A 22,882-nucleotide genomic window follows, 5' to 3' on the forward strand; every position below is an offset into this window, starting at 1 on the left:
AGAAATGAGAGAAGAGGAAATGGTCAGCTGATTGTTATGTTCTTTCTTATACAGATGTGTGAGTTCTCTCTGTTTTCTCTCCCACCCACGATGCCTCTCTCACAGACACAGACAGTTAATATCAATGATGTTTCTGAGACCATGTCAGCATTTCCATATTTTCACTGGAACATGATTTCTGGAGTTATTTCCATCTCAGTTAGGCAAAGAGCAGGTTATACATTAAGTAGCAGCTATGTAGAAGTCTAATTAAGTCAGGCAGTGTTAATTATGAAATAAAAATGATTTGCCAAGAGGATCAGTTAATAGAAATGGGAGAGTAGGAAAGAGTCTCCAAGGAACTTAAACAGAAGTAGCAACATGTTTAAATGTCATAAAAGATTCTCTATGCGCATTTGGGATTTTTATTCAGGTTCCTAAGCTGGTCTGTTGGACATCATCACTAGATGATTACAGGACTTCACAATAACTTCCATTCATAACAACCCATATACATATACTATGCCCATAAATTTCTAATTGAAAATAAAATATTTTTATTTTCTAAGTGCAAAGAAACGTGCATACAAACATATAGGATTCTATGTAAAGAATAACCACCTAAACATAGGGCATTATAAATACCCCTTTTTGTTTATGTATATATGTATGCATATGTATATATACCTATCTATCTATCTATAGATGAAATTTAGAACAAACCAAAAACTGGAGTTTAGAGCCATAATTTAGAGGTAGATCTTAGAAGTCTGGTCAGTTCTTTCTTCCTCTTCTTCCCTCCCTCTCTTTCTCCCTTCCTCTCTCTTTCTCTCTGTCCCTCTCTGGTGAGAAAGTTGAGGACCAGAAAGTGACATGCCTGGGGTCACAGAAGTAGTAGAAATCAAAATTACAAAATAAACACAGCTCTTCCTCAAATTTCTGTACCGTGCTTCTTTTCTCCATGTCATGTTTACGAAATTTGATATTGCCTGGTCTTTTAGGAGGAGAGGAAGGAAGGATAACTGAGAGGAAAGGGAAAGGGATCTTATGATCCCATAATCTTTTCCTCAATGTTGCTTCTAAAATGTGTGACCCATAGCAATTCATTCAACTCCTGTGAACCCCAGTTTCCTCATCTACAAATATGTATGATGATAATCACACTTTCATCACTTACCTCAGATGGTTGATGTGAGGAAACTGCTACAGAATGGGAACTAGTATTAGAATAAAGGCTAGCTCAAGTGATTCTGGATGTGGAACTCAGGAAGGTTAGAGAAATCTCTTTGTGCTTTGTGGGAGTACAGTTCTGGGTAGAACTTCATTGGGCTCTCTTTTAGTACTTGATATATGCTGTTTTGAATTATAATAGAAATTATAATCTTCTTGATGGGAGATGTCGTATTTTAATCAATCAGTTAGCTAAAAAGCATTTATAAAATGCCTTCTATGTACCAGGTACTGGGTAGGGATTTGGTGACACAAAGGAAAGGAGAATAGCCTCTGCTCTTGCTTATGTTCTGTTGGGAAAACCACATGTACATATATACATATAAACATATACATATGCACACACATGTGTGGTATGTATGTATTCACACATTTATATATGCACATGAACTATCATAATATACGTATGTGCATGTATATATGTATATGTATGTGCATATATACATGTATAATATACAAAATAAAAACAAGGTAACACTTCACAGCACTTAGTATCTTATACCTAATAAATATTTTCAAATGAACAAATGAATGAAACTTTTTTCCTTTTGTCCCGGGAAAGTAGCTTCTGACAGAGAAGAACTGTATTGAACAGGATCTAGGTATGTGTGATATGAAAGATCATAGTCATAGTCATAGCATCATATGATTCCCAAGTGGGCAAAATCTCAGAGACCATCTAGTCTATCCAGATCATTTTATAGAGGAGGAAACTGTCTTCTAAGAAGTAAAGTGACTTGCCCAATGTTGGAGTAAGAGGGAGAGATAATAAATTCTTGCTAATAACAAAAATTAATAAAATTAAATTTAAAATATTTAAAATATTGAAATTATTCCTCTGCTCTAATCTCCTTATTTTGCATATGGTGGAATAAAAACTGAGAGTGGTGAAGAGACTTGATCAAAAGCGCACAGCTGGTTGGTAGCAAGGCTGAGACTAGAAGACAAGTCTTCCATTCCTTAATACCATTTTTTCATTCACATAATATTTCCTTTAGTGATTTGGAACCTATTTGACAGTAGAGAGGGTAGTTGTGGCCTTTGCTTCCTATTTCAGTTATTTTGATTGTTTCTCTGGTTATGATCCACTACTCTGTCTTCTAGGAAAGTATCCCACATAACATGGGGTTTCTATGACTGTCTGCTTTTCTTCTAAGGCCACTAGGGTTTACTGAGGTACTGACAATCTTAGTAGCAGTAGGGAGAAGCAGTTTAGAGAACTGGATTTTTGTAGTATTGTCATTGGCCCATTAACTTATGTTTGAAAAGATTTTGATATTTATTTGTTATCAATGGGAGAAATCTCCACAAAAATCCCTATTCTGATGCCTCCTCTTGATGTGGAGATAACTTTCAATTCTATTATTATTATTAACTTAAATATGAAATAAAAGGAACATTTCCACATAGCTAGCATAATGGATAAAGAGGTTTGTACATGGAACTATAGATCTCTATGTATGGTTTGCCATTATACATTTAGTATATAAATTCAGTCTGTAGCTTTGAAAACTGCCTTCTGTACTCTTTTCTACATAAAAAGGTTCACTAAATCCTTCTTTTTTTCCTTCTTTCCTTCCTTCCTTCCTTCCTTCCTTCCTTCCTTCCTTCCTTCCTTCCTTTCTTCCATCCTTCCTTTCTTCTTTTCTTTCTCTAATTCCCCCCTTGTGTTCCTGCCTCTCTCCACTGGGGAAAAAACAAATATATTTAGCTAAGCAAAATAAATTCCCATACTGGTTGCATCCAAAAAAGTACATGCCTTTTTCTGCATCTTGAGTCCTTCACCAGTCTGTCAAGAGGTAATGATGATCCTCCAATCTTGAATACTCTACTAGTGGATCATAACTATGGCAGGTACTACCAAATGGTGAGGCTTTAGTTATTGATTATGTGTTTGTAATCTGGGGATGAAACTAAATAAATTTAGAGAGGCCCATAGCTAGGACTGTTTCCAAGTAATTAATGTCCTTTTCTTTTCTGGTCAAAGGAACTTAAGACATCTCCTCTAATGGGGAAAGAGTAGCTTAGAATGATGAAATCATAGATGTTTTATAGAATGGTAGGTATGATTTTTTCAAAAAATGAAATTTTAATCTAAAAGAAATTTCATATTTTCTTAGGAAAAAATCAGGTAATTACTTTCTTAAAAATATAAATGAGAGAGTATAAAGAAGTCTGAAGAAATTAATTTTAAAACATCTTATCCAGCTGGAGCAGACGTATTCTTCTGTTGCTGGAAAATGTCAGTCTCTGGGTTCTGACAGATAAATCATCCTGCTGCTGTCTCTGCCATCCATTAACAGTGAATACCAAGCAAATCTTTTCAACAGGAGACCCAACTGACAAATTGTATTAAGAAGGAATCAAGGGAGAAGAAAAATGAGACCCTTTTGCTTCTCTGAATGCGCACACACACATTTATATATATACACACATATGTTTTAATATATTTACACATATGCATATATACACACACTTCTCTAAATATATGTGTACATACACACACACATACACACAAGTGAGAATTTGGGTGTAAAAATTGATATGGAAAATCTGATAAAGACCAAGTAACTGGTAAAGGGTTAGGAAAGTAAAATTTTATGGAAGCCTATGCTTAATATTCTTTCTTTCTTTCTTTCTTTCTTTCTTTCTTTCTTTCTTTCTTTCTTTTTCTTCTTGTTCTTGTTCTTCCTCCTCATTCTCCTCCTCCTCCTCTTCTTCTTTCCCTCTTCTTACTTTTAAAAATGCACACGATAATTTTATTCAGACTATCATGACATTAAAAAGGTCAGGGCTAGAAAGGACTTCAGGGATCATTTATTTCAGGGGTTCTTCCTCTGTGGTCTATGAACTTGTTTTTTTGTTCATTTGTTTTTAATATTTTAGCGACTGGTTTTACAAAAAAAAAAAATAAAAGAATCATTGTGATGAGTTCATAACTTTACCAGACTACCAAAGGAGTCTATGACACAAATAAGATTAAGAACACTGTTCTTATACAATGAATGACTTCTCATCCAATGACAAAAAAGCTGGAGGTAAAGCGGTGTGGCCAGAGCCATACTCTGAATTAGGAGTAAAGGAAAGAATAAAGGCATACATAGGGATAATTCTGCAAGGCAAAATGTAGACCATTGGCATTTAATCAAGACTTTTATCAGAAGTGGATCAGAGTTCCAGGGATAGGGAGAGAAGGCAGTAGGACTAAAGAATGGAGACTGATAAATAGATCACAGCTGTACTATTTCTTTTCTTTGTCCTTCCTTCCCTCGTTCCCTCCCTCTCTTCCTCCCTCCCTCTCTCTCTCCTTCTCTCTCTCCCTCTCTCTCTCTCTCTCTCTCTTTCTGTTTCTTCTCTGTCTCTCTCTCTCTCTCTCTCTCTCTCTCTTTCTCTTCAGGTTCAAAGACTTTGAAAACAAAGGATTATTGAGTTAAATTTAAAGTCTGATCTTTTACTCTCTAAGCCTCATTTGGTATAACTTTGTATAGATGGTATATCATCAGTACACAAAAAAGTGACAGCTTTTCTGTATATTAAGACGGTCTAAAATTCTCATACTCAGGCAATTGCTTTTTTCATTGACCTGGAGCTTAGTTGATTAGACTTATACTGGTGGGTTTAGCCATAGAACACACCTTGATTGGAAGGTCCAAATCAATAGCTATGATCTCTCATCTTGCCATATGATCAAGATCCAGTCAGCTGCATTCTTAAATTTCAATCTTATAACTGGCTTAAGACATGTAAATTTTATGTATAGCTTATTTTCACTTTTTCTGATGTGGTAACTGGCTTATTACAAAATTTACATATTAGAAAGGATTTGCTACTAAATTGTAAGGGGAAAAAAACCCTGTAAGTCATCTATACCTCCAATTCAAGAAGATGGCATTCTGGAGCTATAGTTTTGAACAAACCCACATCTCTATATGCTTAAATAGAGTGGTACAACAGGGAGAGTGTTGGACTTGGAGTTAGGAATACCTCAGTTTCCAATCTTGCTTCAGATACTAATTCATCATTTAATTTTTTTGAGCCTCAGTTTCCTCATCTGCTTAATTGGGGATATGTTAGATGATTTTAGGTATATGTGGCAAAAGGAGCTGTATAGCAGGAAATAACCTAAGGAGGAGGAACAAGGTGTGCAGGGGAGGAAAACAGGAAGGCAGTAGTGAAAGGTTGTTTACCCCAAGATTAATGATTTTGCTATTGAGTAGCCTATACCATGACAGGGTAAAGACAAAGAAAGCTGGATATGAGATGATGTAATGAGATGGTATATATGAAGGAATGTAACTGCTAGAAGTGGCAGACACCATTAGAGAAGATGTAGAGTGTTTAATAAACGCTTCTTGTACTTGGTAACATCTGGTGTCCCGGGTGCTCTGTGGGGAGGAGAGCAGCTGGAGGGAGCTGCTTCGGAGACGTCCAAGGACCAGGAGGATGATAAGGAGTCCAGTTGAGACCCTCTTGGTGAGTAGAGGGACCCGTACAGGGATAATAATAGCATCCAACTCACAGAATTTTTGTGAGGATTAAATGTGATAGTGGCGAGAAACTGGAAACTGAATGGATACCCATCAATTGGAGAATGGCTGAATAAATTATGGTATATGAATGTTATGGAATATTATTGTTTAAGAAATGACCAATAGGATGATTTTAGAGAGGCCTGGAAGACTTACATGAATTGATGCTAAGTGAAATGAGCAGAATCAGGAGATCATTATACACAGTAACAACAAAATTATACGATGATCAATTCTGATGGATGTGGCTCTCTTCAACAATGAGATGATTCAAATCAGTTCTAATTGTTCAGGGATGAAGAGAATCAGCTAAACCCAAAAGAAAACTATGGGAAATGAGTGTGGACCACAACATAGCATTTCCACTTTTTCTATTATTGTTTGCTTGCATTTTTGTTTTACTTCTCAGGTTTTTCTTTTCTTTCTTTCTAGATCCGATTTTTCTTGTGCAGCAAGATAATTGTATAAAATATCTATCTATCTATCTCTCTCTCTCTATATATATATTGGATTTAACATATACTTTAACATTTAACATGTATTGGACTATCTGCCATCTAGGGGAGGGGATGGGGGGAAGGAGTGGAAAAGTGGAAACAGAAGGTTTTGCAAGGGTCAGTGCTGAAAAATTACCCAGGCATATGTTTTATAAATAAAAAGCTATAATAATAATAATATAGAAAGAAAATTAAGGTGCTAAATAAATGCTAGCTATTATCCTTAGTTAGAATGTTTGATCCAATTAGTTGACAGTGAGGTTAAAGTTGAAAGAGAAAAAAAGATAAAAATCCATATTTTTACATATAAGAGATATATGTCTGTTGACATAGCTGACAGTGACTGTGAGAGGAAAATGATTTAAGATCAGTTACAATGAGTATCATCCTCACCTCTATTTTTTTTAAAAGCTTTTGTTGTTGTTACGGTAATTTTGAATCAAACATCTTTAGATGTTTAGATGTTTAGAAAAAGAATCTAGAAGGAAGTAGAAAACATTAATTTAAGCAATTCTTATCTTTGCAAAGCAGGCACATTAGTCTAGAATGCCAATTTGAAGGAAAATGTGTCACTTGGTGTGATTTCTCTGGTGAATCATCACCTACCTGTCTCTGACATCTATTAGCAGTACCCCTTCCCTGCCAAGCAAACCTTTCAAAGACTGTTTTAAATTGACAAATTAAATTAAAAATATAGCTTAGGTTAAAGAAAAATTAGGTTCTTTAATTTTTCAATGTGCTCTTATTTAAGACAATTTGTTCTTTATAGTGTTCCAAGGAAGAATTTCCAATCTGTCTGGAGCTGCAACATCTGATAGCTTGTTGAAATTTGCAACTATTCTTTTCCTCTCCATGCCTCAAGGTACTCCAGGGGATATATTAATCTTAAAAATTAAATTGAATTTTATTTAATTTATGACATTCCGAAAGGTCCCCAAACCAGCATTGGAAATCATTGACTTAGAAAGACAAGGGGGAAAATATCACTTCTGGAAATAGCTATTTTTATTACTAAAATACTTGTTCTGTTTAGTTTATGCAACACTGTATTTAAAATGTAAGTAAATATGGAATTATTTTAAAACATATTTTATGGATACAAAAAAGAACAATCCAAAAGTGAGATTAAAGCATTTGAAACAAAGTCTGTGTTGAGCATTAATAATATAATTAATGTACATAGCCTGTTGATTAATGGATTCTGGATAAATCGCTTTCTTTTTCTAGTCCTCAGTTTCCTCATCTGCAATATGAATTGGTTGGAATAATCTCCATATTTCCTTCCAACTGTAGATCCCATGGCCCAACAAATGAAAGTCAATAAATTCATCAGGGAAAAATAAAGGGGACCAAAAAACAATCATTTCAGATTATAAATTCCCAAGGACTGAGATCTTAGCTTTTGTAACATATATGACACATAGAATATTGCAATAGAGAATCAATGATGATTTTTTTTAAAAATGAAGAGGTGGAATTAAATCTTGGAATCCTTTATATATTCTGAACTAAGGACATTTGTTTCCCCTTTCAATCATGTTCACATCTCTTTCACTTTTCCTAATTGCTTATTTGGTTAAATTTTCTGGTAATGAATTCAAGGAAATGTCTTAATTCTTTTGTTATATTGACATTTTGCTGGACTGAGTTCTCTGTGCAACAAGTGGTCTATAGATCAGGACTTTGAAAACATTTTGTTACATTGCAATTTCCATTATAATATGGGATTTAGTCTGTAAAGGAGTAACTGTTGTTTTTTATATTATCTGCATTTACTTTGCTTAATTAAGAGCTTTCAGAAGGTACAATTTTGGGGTATGTTATTTTCGCAAAGCATGTGGAGTTCCACTGAAGTCAGTAATAAAGTATATTAAGAATCATAGTACATGTAATATCCATTTAGGAAATACATTAAAAAATTTCACTAGTTAGCTCAGTGGTTAATTTTCACAGGATATTAAGTAGATCTGATATTGAATTCTAAACTAATTTCATAGCTTAGTTTCCCCAAGTCTGGTAGAAATTAATCATCATTTTCCTCAAAGCAAATTTATATGCAAATAAGTAATATGATTCTTTTAAAAATCATCATTTAACATCTTCACTTGCTTAAAATATTCAAAACTACCTGCGGTATCATTACCAAATAGTTCTCATTATAGTATCTGAAGCTTTAAATGATAATGAGCAAGGGAAGAAGTTGGGTCTAAAAATCTTGTTTGGAATATTTCCAAAATACTTCTGTATCATTTTGACAGATTGTTTTAAAAGTGAAAAAATTCACTGTGATCTTGCTTGACCCCAAACGATTCACTATAGACTTGGTTATAAGATGTGTTTATCTTGGACTACATTCAAAGTGAGCGGAATGCCAAAGGATCTATTATTAGGCAGTTTTATAGGAGATTTCACAACACAAATGCCAAGGATCAGATGGACTAGATGTTTCTTGAGGACGAAGTCTTTATATTATGCTTCTGTATCTTCCAGAAAATCTTGATCATAGAAGACCTTCAAAAACGCTTGCTGATTAACTCAGACATTCCAGAATATTTCTAGAATATTCAAATTCTGGTAGCTCTGTCTAGGAGTAGCTTCCCCAGACTACCCTGTTCTGATGACCAATGCAGAAACAACTGGTGTGAGCCAATATAGGTTGTTTCAAGAAATAGCATATTCAAGATGGGGTTTAAAATTTTAATTGAATTAAAATATGAATTTTTTATTCCCTACTTTATTTTTTACCAATCCTTGCCCATATGCTGGTGTGGATTTCAATCAATATATTGATATTTTCTCAAATATCCTAATCCTAGCTCTAAATGATTCTTTTGCCTTTCCCACAATGAATATCCAAAACCTTTTCTTCTCTTCTCGAGCCTCTCATATGATTCTTCTTGAGCCTCTCATATAATTCTTCTCCCTTCCTCTCAGCAATAGAATTTACTTTATAACTCACTGAGAAAATAAAAGCCATTTGTCATGAGCTCTCTTTTCTCTTCTTTGCATTTTGAATCCCCTTGTTACTATCCCTCAGTCTCTCCTTTTTTACTTCAATATCTGATGAAAAAGTGACAGTTTCCTCACCAATATCCCTTTATTCATCCTCTCGATCTCCTCCACTCTTCTCATTTGGCAGATTGGCTCTCAACTATCCTTTTTTCCTCCCTTATTTCCTATCTATTCCTGTCTCCTTCCTGCTGCATAAAAATATGTCTGGATCTCCCTCATCCAATGACCAAACTTAGAACCTTCCTAACTATTATCATTTTGAGTTATTTTCCTATATTATTACTCTATTTCATAGCCATATCTCTGCTGATTGTTTTCAATTTTTTTTCTTTTTACTTACTTCTTAGTCCCATACAATATGATTGAACCTCATCACTCAAACGAAGCTGCTTTCTCCAAAATTATTAATTTTATCTTAATTGCTACATTCAGTGACCTTTTCTTTAAATCTATTCTTCTTGACCAATTTGTAGCACTTAAAATTCATGTTTTGTTATCTACTATGGAGGCAACTAGGTGACTCAGTGGAGAGTGCACTAGGCCTGGAGTCAAGAATATCTGAGTTCAAATTTGGCCTCAGTTATTTACTAGTTATGTGACACTGGACAAGTCACTTCTGTTTGTCTTAATCCACGAAAGAAGGAAGTGTCAAACCATTCCAGTATCTTTGCCAAGAATACCTTCCCCATGGATAGTATGTGGTCTGTGGACCACAGAGGTCAGTTGAACAACAGCATTATCAATTCTGGGTCCGCTTCAAGGTTCTGTCCTGGGCCTTCTCCTCTTTTTTCTCTCTATCCTTTCTTTCTGGGTAATTTTCTCAACTTCCATGAATTTATTTATCCCTAATCTCTCTCTTGAATGCAATCCCCATATCACCAACTACTTATTAAATGTTTCCCATTAGCTGTCCTATAAGCATCTCAAACTTAAGTTATCTGGAACCAGAACTAATTTTCTTTATTCCAAAACCTATTACTTTTTAAAATGTCCTTATATCTGTTGATGACACCACATCATTCCAATCACTCAGCGGTACAGCCTCAATTCTTCATTTCCCTCACCTTCCATAGTTTTAATTCATTTGTCAAATTTTGATGATTATCTCCGCAAAATCAGTTACATCTGTCTCCTCTTCATTTAAAAGATGATAATAATCTTAGTTCATGCCCTTATGTCCGCTCTCTTGGACCAATGCAATAGCCTGCTAATATTCCTGCCTCTAATCTCTCTTCTATCTAATCCATTCTCTACACAGCTGCCAAAATGATTTCCCTAAAACCCTGGTCTGGCCATGATATTCCCTTGATCAAAAAAGCTCTGGTGATCCCCTATTGCCTCTAAAATAAAAATACAAATTCTTCAGTTTGGTATTTTAAGCCTTTTATACCCTAGTTTCAGACTAACTTTTTAGGTTAATTGCATATCACTATATTTCACCTAAACTAGTCTCCTGTTGCTTCTCACATGCAATTTTCCATTTGTATTCTGTGTTTTTGCACTATCAATTGTTTATGTCTAGAATGATCTCCCTTCTTATTCCCATCTCTTAGAATCCCTGCTACCCAGAGCTCAGCTCAAGGGTCATCTTCTTTACAAGGCTCTTCCAAATCCTCCTAGCTATTACTCTCCACTTTCTGTACCCTTTCCATATTATTTTGTACTTGCTTGAATTTTTTTAGATGGTTGTATATACATACATATGTATATAATACATATATATATATATATATATATATATATATATATATATAATTTCCCTGGTCAAATTTAAGCTATTTGAGATCAGGGATTGTTTTAATTTTGTCTTTGTATCCCTAATGCCCTATACAGAGTAGGCTCTTGATAAATGCTTGTTGTTGGATTTATTTAATACTTCCAACTTCATTTAGGGATGTTTTGAGTCTAGAATCTAATGCAGTAGATAGTTGCTGGACTTGTCAGGAAGGCCTGGGTTCAAATTTGCCTTCTGAAATTTAGTAGTTATATAGCCATGGGTCACTAAATGCCTCTGAGCCTTGGTTGCCCTACCTGTAAAATGAGGATAAGATGATCTGTAGTGCCCATTGTGAAGTTATTGTGAGGATCAAATCAGACAATAGATAGAAAGAACTTGGCAAATTAAAAGCTACAAAGATATGTTGTTGTTATTATTAATTATATTTAAGAATTTCTCCTTAGTAGCTCTTGATGAGAGAGGGGTTAGAGTAGTGACTGTGAACATTATTATTATTGTTACTGTTGTTGTTATTGTTATTATTATTCTTTAAGACCCATCCTGTGGGGTATTAATTCACATAAAACTCTTGATCTTAAGTTAAAGAAATAATTGCATCCTTAAATGAGGAGGAAAGAAAGAAGAAAGGAAGGAAAGAGAAAGAGGGAGGGAAGGATCCAGAGAAGGAAGAAAGGAGGGAGGAAGGGAGGGAAGGAAGGAGAGGGGGAAGAAAGGAAGGAAGAAAACAACAAAGGAAAAAAGAACGAAAAGAAGCAAGGAAAGGAAGGAAAGATTTGTTGTGTCTATTATATGTTAGGTGCTATGCTAAGTATTTTATAAATATTATCTCAGTAGATCCTCACAGCAACCTTGGGACATAAGTGCTAATATACCCTCATTTTACAGATGAGGAAATTGAAGTAGACTGAGGTTAAGTGAATTGTTTAGGGTCACACAGTACTAAGTATCTGAGGCTGCATTTGAACCCATCTCTCTATTCAATGCCCCATCTAACTGCCTAGGTGCCAACAGAAAAGTTTCTAGTATTTAATCAGTTCAACAAACAAGTATTAAGCCATTACTATGCTTAAAGTTCTGTGTTCTCTTGGCCCTTAGTTATTTGTGTCAGTTCAGCTCAGCCACAAGTGAGGAAATAGGGGCCATCTAGGACATAGAGAACCAATTTAGCCAGTCACAAGAACCATAGGGTAAAGTCATAGATCCAGGGCCCATGTGATTTAAGTGCAAGACATAACTTTTTCATAAAAGGTGAGAATCATTAAAAGCTCCAGCTCAGGAAATATGTTTCAGGGAACCAGTTCAAATAGAAATAGGGTGAAGAGCCTCGAATATGGAGAGTGCCATTGAGGGGAAGGGAAGTGCTAAGGCCTTTAACCATAAGGGGAGGTAATTTGGAGGCCTGAATTAGAAGGAGGTCTATCTTCCTGGGCACTTGGTCTTGGCCACTGGATTGAGGGTAAAGCATTTCAAGCTGACAAAGCTAGAAGTATTTGTGAGAAAAGACTGTCTCAACACAAGATCTCTGTAAGCCGTGTAGAGAGCAAACATAGCTTTGTGGAAGCCAGGAGTAGCAGGCCAGAGCTGGGCAAATCCACAAGAATTAGTCTATAACTGCTAGATCCTATCAAAGCCAAGTCTGTACAGAATAAATTCAAGCAGAAAACAGATAAGGAGAGTGAGCCTGTAGTTTTGAAGATGGTATTGAAGATCAGGATTAAATGATAAGAACATTGAGATCTGTGAACTTTTTTTTATCTGCTGGTATACTGTCTTTCCCCGATCCAATGTTCCCTGCCTAGTGAGTCTCCTTCAATATTGGAGGGGTTGACCTTCTATCAGGGCCAAGAAAAAGAAGAGGAAGAAATGAAGGAAATGATCTAATTCTTATCTCCTAGGGAACCCCACACCAAAAGATCTGGGTGAGATAGGAACAATGGAGATTTGAAAAATAAGTTTCATACAGGAGGTACTACTCGGGCTTGTAGTTAGTTGGCAAAAAAGGCAAGAGGCCTCCTTCACTCTGTAGTAACACACCTGGGTTGAGTTAATTTTCTTCTTCCCATGATACTTATAGGTGCTTCTTAGTCTTTAGCAACTTGGGAGATTGAAGCCTCTTGCTCCTAACCTAGTCCTAATCTTAAATATATCAGCCAATAAACACTGCATGGTCATTCCCTCCCTCTTTCTGGCCGTATGAGACAGGAGGGCAGGATTGGGACTACACTTGTGATTTTGTCGTTATAGCAAACTACCTGCAGGAGGAATACATCTCTGCCGATCTGAGTCAACATCTCTGTACAACCTGAGTTTTGGAGAGCTGCCTAGAGCATTGAGAAATTCTATGTGGCTTGTCCAGGGTTACTCAGTCAGTATTATCAGAAATGGTACTTAAACACAGCTTTCCTTCTTAAGAGGGACCTAATTAGGTCCTTAGAATGTTAGCTGCATCCATGATCAGAACTCAAGACTTTCTTTATCTCAGGTTCCAAAAATTGAGCCAAAGAACATGTCATCAGGGAATAGTCACTTCCTAATGGTTCAAATAGATAATTTTATTAAGCACAGTTGACAAAGCTAGTACAGTATTTGAGAAAAAATCCCGATTAAGTTCCAGATCTCCATAATATATTGCTATATGCCAGAAACCTGATTATGGAAGAAGCACATGTGTCAGTTGTATGACCCGTAGCATGTCCCTGTTCTCCTTGATACCACAGAAAACTTTCACTAAGGCTATAGTAACAGTGGAAATACCTGCATGGGTTTAGGGAAATTTCTCAGGAGGAGTTCTCTATAGTAATGAAATCATTTTATTTTTGTTTAGTCATGTCTGACTCTTTGTGTTGCATTTGGGGTTTTCTTGATGAAGATTCTGGAGTTGTTTGCCATTTCCTTCTCTAGTTCTTTTTACAGAGAGGAAACTGAGGCAAAGAAAGTTAATTGCTCAGGGTCACACAGTTAGTAAGAGTTAACACTAGTAGAGACATTTAAATTTGCAAAGTGCATTTATAAATGTTATCTTATTTTATCCTCCCATCAACAGTCTGGGAAGTAGATGCTATTGCTATTCTGATTTTACAAATGAGGAAACTGAAGGAGATAGAGTTTAAGGTAAGCTCAGTCTCACAGGTATCTGAAGTGGGATTTAAACTCCGATCTTCCTTCTCTAGATTTAGCACTCCACCAATCTGATTGTTTCCTTGAGACATCCAGAATCATCTCCTGATCTATATCTTGCCACAGCTCAGAGAAGAAAGTGACCTTGCACAACCCTCCCTCACTTCAATCCAATTCACTTGCATGTCATGGCATCACTCACCTGATGTCATGGACCTCTTCCAGAACAAAGAACAAACAACTATCACCTATTTGTCACCTATTAAATGGAAGCAATAATACTTTTAGTATCTATACAGAATTATTATGAGGAAAACAAGAGCCTTTCCCAATCCTTCTTGAATCTAGTACCTTCCACCTGTTGATTATTTCTTTTGTATGCTGTAGATGATTTATTTGTCCATAGCTGTTTGCATATTGTCTCCTTGATTCAGTTATGTGTTCTTTGAGGGCAGGAATTGTCTTTTGATTTTCTTCATTTCCCAGTAGGTGCTTCATAAATGTTTATTGAATAACTGATTGAAAAAAAAAATCTACTCTAGTTGAGTGGGAGCTATTATTTATCCATTTTAAATTCTTGTGCCTAAATATAAGAAAAGGTATGTGCAAGATTTTTGTGCTTTCATAGTACATACGTGTACACACATGCACAAAAACACAAATACAAGTCTTCCATTTTGTCTGGTACGTTGACTTAATTGCCATTTCAGAGTTATATGTGTACATACCATCATTCTTCTGTTGAACAATGAGAACTGACTCTAGAGCGGGCATCCCATTTTGAACACATCCAGAATCAGAGGCAATCTGAAATAGCAAATACTCTAATGTGAATCAATCCTCTTGGGGAAAGGAATCTGCATTTTCTGAGCTAGACTGGAACATGTGGTAATCAATGCCACAAATGAACTTTACCCACAGCTAAGCTTAATTGAAATTATGGCTTTCCAGAAACTTTTTTTGCTATGCCCTAGGGAAATAAACCACAGCAGACCACTATTCAGAGAACTTTGGAAGCTAATAAAAGAGTGTTATATGCAAGTTGTTCTTATGGGAACTAGTTACTAACTGTGTGACTTGGAAAGTAGCAAATTTTCCGGATCTCATTTTACTCTGCTGTAAAATGGAGGCTTTGACTTTGATAATATTTAAAGTTCCTTTCAGTTCAAAAATTTCTGATCCTGGTTTTACGAATAGGGGAATAGCCAAACAATTAGGACTAGACAAGTGAAATTGTAAATAGGTGAGGTAAGATTCTTGTGTTTCTAATTTTCCTTTTCTAATCTCCTAAATTTCAGGGTTCCAGGCTGGTTCCTAGAAAATGGTCTTTGTGTGGTTCAAAATTATTTTTCAATGTATGAAATCCACAGTTTGTTTCACTTGAAAATATGTACTTGGAATGATCATTGAAGTTGTAAAGAACTGAAGAATGCCAGAGCTGGAAGGAATATTGGAAATCAGTTAATCTAGTCTGCTCATTTTACAGATGAGGAATGTGATTTGCCCAATCAGAGAAAAGGATATACCCAAGATTACACCATACTATAAATGAATGATCAAAAAAGCAATTTTTGATAAAGAGCCCAAGGGAAAGCAGGAAGATAATTCATAGTAGGTTCCTAAGGATAGCTGCATTTTAATGGAGGTAAAGCTTTATGCTAAATAGAGAATTTTATGTGATGATTTCATTTGGGTACTTTGGCTTGGGGCCTTCTGTAAATTTTATACTATCAAGAAAGCAATATTGCAAGTCATATGAACAGAAATGTTTTCAGGCTACCTGTGAAGAGTCTGTTGATGATTCATTCGTTTGCTCTTCATTTTTTTGTGGCACACTCATTTCATTTCCCATAGTGCTGTGCAAGAGAAAGACACCAAGCAGAAGTCTTATTTATTCCTTCCTAAAAAAACATAACCCCTCAGAAATCTTGCACATTAAATTCAAATAACAAGTCACTTTTGCTCAAGAGTACAGGATTCCAGAGTTGAAAAGGGCTTGAGAATATAAACTATAGCATATTAGATCTTGGTGAATCTTAGAACATAAAACATACAATGTCAGAGCCAGAAGAGTCCTTATTAACATAGGATATCAGAATTGGAAATAACCTTAGAAATCATAAAATTATAAATTTCAAGCAACAAGAGACCATTGAGCAGAAGTATGTTGGAAATGATTAACAACAGACTCTAAGGAAAAATGTAAGCAAGACATACCTTTACATTTAACTTGTATTAACATTTTTCTCCATACCTTTCTTAAGTTAAACAATCAACAAAGCAATATATCAAACCTTGATTTGTGGTATTTGCTGATGTCTGAGGTGTAAATGATCATACTAAAATGTCATAATTTGTAAAGTCTCTTGGAGCTGACCTTGAACATTTTCCTTGTTTTCTAGGATGTCTTTTCCAATCCCATCATTTATAGAAAAGAAAACTTAGGATCAGAGAAGGGAAGTGACTAGCTAGTCAAATGAGTAGTAGGTGGTAGGTACACAACTAAAATATGAACCCAGATCTCTTGGGACCTACTTTTAATTTTTTTCCTAACACCTTCACTGTTCTCTGATCAATAGAATCCTCAGGGTATGAACATTCAATTATATTCAATTTTTGGATGAATGTGTTTAGTAGAAATTGAGAGAGACAGTTCTAATCCTTAATTATAGCCTTTCTCTGGGGGAAAAATATTTGCCACCATAATAATACTTTATTCAAGGGCAGAGTTAGTGGTATAACTTTAAGGAAACTCTAGAGTGGAGTATTCAGGAAGAGTAAAGACTAATATATTTGCTACTTCCAGCTAATTTTTCTATATAGCTGCATATGACCACGCTGGGTTAAATGATCCAAGTTGTACAATCCCCTAGTCCTGAGCAGGTTTGATAAGAGGTTTTCTGCTCAGGTGAAATCAACAGAATTGAAATCAGAACTTTTGATTTATTGTGAAAACGGCTACCCAGTCTCCAAGGACTCAGTGTAGCTTTCTTATCCTTGCTGCATGATTCTGTTCCCTAGCAACAAAAATAGCATGCGATCTGAATTTAGGAAAGAAAAATAATTCCAACCCCATTGCCAAATGAGTTGGAAATTTGGTTTGTAATTTGAATTTGGAGAAATGATATTTGTTTTCCAAAAGTACTGTGTAACAAAGCTAATGAGACCAAAGGATTTAGAACTGGAAGAGGCTGTAGATATCTTTGTATTCAACCCCTCATTTCATAGATGGAGAAACTGAGATCCAGAGAGGCAAAGGGATCCTTTCAAAGTTGCTCCAAGTATCATAGCATCATAGATTTAGAACTGGAAGGGGCTTGGAGAGCATCTGGTCTAACTCCCTCATTTTACAGATGAGAAAATTGAGGTGTGGAGTGGTAGAATTTCTTGATAGTAAGTAACAAATCTGGGATTTGAAAACTGGTATTCTGTTTCCAAGTCCAACATTTCATTTCATAAGGTTTTTTAGGATATTTGTATTTCCCCTCACATACCATACTCCTGGTGATCAGTACTCAATTTTATTTAAATACCATTCTTATAATCAAAAGAAGTTAAACTACATTATTTCTGTATTGCTCATTAAAAGAAAGTAATATATGTTAAAGGCACATGACATAAGTATCTACCTTTTAATCTTTTTAATTGCTAGTATTCATATAGCACTTTAAGATTTTTCAAAGTGATCTATCAATATCATCTCATTTTATCTTTGCAATAATCCTGGGAGGTAAGTGCAATTATTATCTCTATTATACAGATAAGAAAACTGAAGTAGAACAATTTGTACTTCAACAACTACAATATAATAGCTAACAAAAAGTACTTACTATGTATGTCACTGTGCTAATCACTTTATAATTATTATCTCATTTGATTCACACACCGACCCTGGGAGATAAGTGCTCTTATTATACCCATTTTACAGATGAGGAACTTTAAGGCAGACAGAGATTAAAGTGACTTGTTGAGGGTCACATAGTAAGTATTTGAGGTGGGATTTGAACTCAAATTTTCCTGACTAAAGGAACTTTTGCCACCTATATTATAAAGTATAAAGATATTGGGAAGATGGGGTTTTATGTATTTGAAATCAGAAGCTCTAGATTCAAATCCTGAATACATTTGCTACTTACTAGCAAATCATGGGCAGAGCATGTCATCATTTAGGGTTGAGTCTCCTGGTAAATAAGGGCTTTGGTCCTTTAATCCTAGATAACATTTCATATTGTTTACAAATATGGAAGAGATAATGATATCTCAATAACTAAAGTGCGTTTTTCTTTTAAAAAACGTTTTATTAAGAAAATTAAATGTCCTTCCATCAATCACCTCTGTATATAATCAGTACACTATTCCCTGCCCTTTGCTGCTATCACCTGAAAGCCCCAGTACAGAATTGAACTCTTCTTTGCAACAAAGCCAAAACAAAGAATACCAGGTCTTAAATTCATATGACTCTCTGCCCTGCTGGGCCCCCCCCCCTTCTCTACTGAGAAAGAGAGAGATTTGTTTTATTATCTGTTCTCTAGAACTATTATTATTTTTCTCTGTCTTACTCAGTTTGCCTTACATTTCATGATCTTTTTATTTATATTATTTTAGTCACTGGGCAAATTGTTCTAGTTCTGCTTATTTCTTTTTGTTTGAGCTCATTTTTTTCTTAATTCATAATATTTATTATTTTTCATCAGATCATAATATTTCTTTATGTTCCTACATCACAATTTGTTTAGTTATATTTTAAGCCTCATCTGATGATTGCCCACTTTGTTATAAATGAACTAATGAAGTAATCAACAAACATTCATTATATTTGTTGTATCTCAGGAACTAAGGTTATAAGAACTGACCATAAAAAGAAATGCCAAAACAGTTCCTGTCCTCAGGCAGCTCTCAATCTGACTGAAGAAGCAACATGCAAATAGCAGGCATGTTTCTCCTCCCTCCCTCCTTCTTTCCTTCCTTCCCTCCTTTATTCCTTCTTTTCTTTCTTTCTTCCTTCCCTCCCTCCCTCCTTCTTTTCTTCCTCCCTACCCTCCCTTCTTCCCCTTTTCTCTCCTTCCTTCTTTCCTCCCTCCCTCCTATTCTTCTTTCCTTTTTTCCTCTTTCCCTCCCTCTCCCTTCCTCTCTGTCTCTCTCTCTCCCCCTCCCTCCCTCCCTCCCTTTCTGTCTCTTTCTCCCCCTCCCTCCCTCTCTGTCTCTCTCTCCCCCTCCCTCCCTCTCTGTCTCTCTCTTTTTTTCTCTCTCTCTTTCTTGTTTTGGGAATATGCTCTATAGTGAGATCATAGGATCAAAGGGCATAAATACATTTATCACTTTTGTCCCGTGATTCCAAATGCTTTTTCCAAATAGCTGGAGCAATCCATTGTTCTATCATCAGAGTATGAATGTGTATCTTTCCAAAATCTTCCTGGTGATAGTTTCTGTTTGTTGTTATCTTTGCCCATTCACAAAAAAAAAAAAAAAAAAAAAAAAAAAAAAAAATTGACAAAATCTTAGAGTTTTTAAAATTTGCAATTTTCTTATTGTTTTGAACAGTTAAGGACATGCCCTCATAAAGTTGTTGAAATTCTTTTAGAAAACCATTTATCTCACATTATCTCACTTTTATATTAGGGAATATGATTCACATTTCTATGTCACCTTACAGTTTACAAAGAACTTTCTTCAAAGCATTTCTTTGAGGTAAGTTGTGAAAGTATTATTATAGTATTTTGTTATATTATTCTCATTTTATAGATCAAAAAACTGAGGCTCAATGAAATGATAGGCTAATTGTAAAATCTGGAGCTGAAAGGGATCTTATAGAGTGAATCCAGATGTAGAAATAAAATGACCTTATCTGAATCAACTATGTGCCTCATAAATTGAAGATATCTGACTAAAATAATCTCTAAGAATCCTTCTGGCTCTAATTCCAGGTCTTCTGGATCCAAGTCCAGAGTCCAGTTCATTCTGCCACCCCATTTAATCTATGTGTGCAGAGTCTATGAAAATGTGAGGACTACATTTAAAGAAAATGTTGGAGGATATACTCTGCCAGCTTACTGAGATTGGGAGAGGTTTGAAATCTGTTATGTATCGCTGCAACTTTTCCATTGCACAACTGTTGCATAGTTAGATAGTTGTATTTTCTCTTCAGCATTATCTAATGTTCTAGCAATTTGGGTATTATGTATCACAAGCGGCTTCTGCGCAACCTGGAGCGAAAGTGTGGTTCTGGGGGTGGATGGGTGGAACTAAGTTGCAAGTCTTATGCAATTGCAAGCTGAGCTCAAATGATATTGCTTTGAGTTAACAGTTGTGGCTCACATGTTGTGAAATAGTTTTCCTCTCTTTACTGGAAAGAATTATTGTAGATTTATGTCGAAAGAAAAGTAAAAGGTCACTGCCACCTATAGACAAATTTTAGTATCAGCAGAAATGATTCCATTAGATTTGATGTAGTTATGGGAATGTGGTTGGGGAGCTGAGCTCTGCAAGAACAAGGTAAGGGTTGGCAGCTGTCCAGTTCCATCCGGTTCTTTAAGCCCTTTGTCAAAAAGGAGATAGGAAGATGGGACAAAACACCTAAGCCCCAGGTGTACAGGGGACAGTAGATATTTTTTGATTTTTTGGTATTCAAGCTTCTTTTCAAGGTCAAAGCTGACAAGTTTTATTATTATTTATTAACTTGACACTGAAAGTCAGGTCTCAAAGAGAGGAGAGATGTTTGAAGCATCCTCTCGTTAGAAGGGAAGAAGTTATATCTCTAAATTACAGGTCTCAGTCTTCTGGATTCTAACATATCTTGGATAGAATTACAAAACTATGTCAGGGAACTCCAGTCTCATTTTTAATGGTCTGCCTCTGTTTACTCAACTCCAAAATGGGAATAATAATAGCTCCTATCTTCCAAGGTTGTTGTAAGGATCAAATGAGATGATAATTGTAAAAAACACTTAACATTTACAATGCTTGTCATATAATAAATGCGATATAAGTGTTAGCTATTTATTATTATTATTATTAATTTCAAGCAAGTTACTTAACTTCACAGTTAAATTTGCAGAGCAGATGTCAATAAAAGCAATTTTTTCCACCAATGAAATCAGATCCCAACTGCCAGATAATGTCCAAAAATGAAAAGAAGACTTTAGAGAAGAAGTTTTAATGAATAATAAGCTCTTTGAGGTTAGGGACTATTTAATTTAGTATCCCCAGCCCTAAGGACAGTGTTTTGGCATTATACTGTTTTGTAAGATATTTAATTGATTGAACTGAAATATATTTCTACAATGTCTTCTCTCCTAAAAGTTGTTCAGTTGTTTCAGCTCTTCATGACCCCATTTAGGATTTTTTTGTCATTACCTTATTTAACTGATTTTAGATTTTTAGAGAAAAGAAATGGAGGCAAATAGGCTTAACTTAACTAATTTATCCAGGATCAGACAGACTGGTAAGTTTCCAAGGAACCTTAGAGGTCATCTAGTTTGACCCCTTGACCAATGAGTGAATCCTCTCTATAAGAGCCCAGCTGAATGGTCATTTACTTGAATTCTTCCATTGATGAGGAACTTACTACTTTATCAGGTGCTCCAAGGAATCACTAAACAGCTCTAATTGTCAGGTAGTTTTTCCATATATCAAGCCAAAATCTTTTTCTGCCAACTTCTACCTATTCATTCTAATTCTTTCCTCTGGGTCAACAAGATTAAGTCTAATCCCTATTTCACATGACAGCCTTTCAGATGTTAGGAAACAGCTGTCATATACTTTAAAAGTCTTCTGCAAGCTAAACATCCCAGTTCTTTTCAACAATATTCGTGTGTTATAGATATTTAAGTTTTCTCATTAGCCTGGTCATTCCTATATGGATATGTTTCAGCTTGTTAATGTCCCCTTTAAGATTTGATGCCCAAAATGAAGATTGTTCTTTAGGAATGGGCTGACCAGAATAGAGGGCAGAGGGATTATGACTTCCCTTACTCTGGCCACTCATTGTGTTCAGACAGTGTAATATTTAATTGGCTCTCTCTCTCTCTCTCTGTCTCTCTCTCTCTGTCTCTCTCTCTCTCTCTGTCTCTCTGTCTCTCTCTCTCTCTTGCTCCAAAACTAAAAGAGGTGTTTGAGAACACAAAAAACTGGAAAGATGTTCTCCTGGTCAAGTAGTTAGTTTATGTCAAAGATGGGACTTGAACCAAAGTTTTCTGACTCTGAGGACAGCTCTCTATAGCCTCTATAAGCACACATGTGTGTGTGTGTATATATATATATATATATATATATATATATACATATATGCATATACACATAACTGTATATGTATATTTCTGTGCTCTACACTTTTGACTTCAAATTCAACCAATTTTTTGAAATTATGTAACTAAATAATACTTATATAAGCACATATTTATACAGATATATCTATAATAGAAATAATAACTAACATTTCTTTCTTCTTAAAAATGATATTTATTATGGGGCAGCTAGGTGGCACAGTGGATACAGCACCAGCCCTGATGTCATGAGGACCTGAGTTTAAATCTGGTCTTAGACACTTAACATTTCCTAGCTGTGTGATCCTGGGCAAGTCATTTAACTCCAATAGCCCCATCAAAAATATTTATTTATTTGTTTGTTTGTTTTACTTTTAGTTCTGAATTCTTTCCCTCTTACCTCTTTCTGCCTTCATTAAGAAAGCAAAAAACAAAAACAAAACAAAAAAAAAAATTAAAACATGTAGAATTAAGTACAATTTTAATGTTCTGTTAAGATTTGCAAAGCATCTTACGTAA

The 22,882-nt window shown here is 35.3% G+C and overlaps 1 protein-coding gene across 4 annotated transcripts in view; it reads right to left on the reverse strand.

Annotated features, from left to right (window-relative positions):
* BCAS1 (breast carcinoma amplified sequence 1) overlaps positions 1-22,882 on the reverse strand; it is a 142,998-nt gene that overhangs the window by 115,584 nt on the left and 4,532 nt on the right. For all 4 annotated transcript variants that reach the window (XM_031951651.1, XM_031951650.1, XM_031951652.1 and 1 more), the window contains exons 2-3: positions 15,883-15,958; positions 14,831-14,909 (exon numbers count right to left, since the gene is read on the reverse strand). In XM_031951651.1, coding sequence (XP_031807511.1) covers positions 14,831-14,909; positions 15,883-15,954 — 151 coding nt within the window. In that variant the 5' untranslated portion in view covers positions 15,955-15,958. The remainder of the gene's footprint in view (positions 1-14,830; positions 14,910-15,882; positions 15,959-22,882) is intronic.

Source organism: Sarcophilus harrisii, chromosome 2 (assembly GCF_902635505.1).
Source record: "Sarcophilus harrisii chromosome 2, mSarHar1.11, whole genome shotgun sequence".
NCBI classification, from domain to species: Eukaryota; Metazoa; Chordata; class Mammalia; order Dasyuromorphia; family Dasyuridae; genus Sarcophilus; species Sarcophilus harrisii.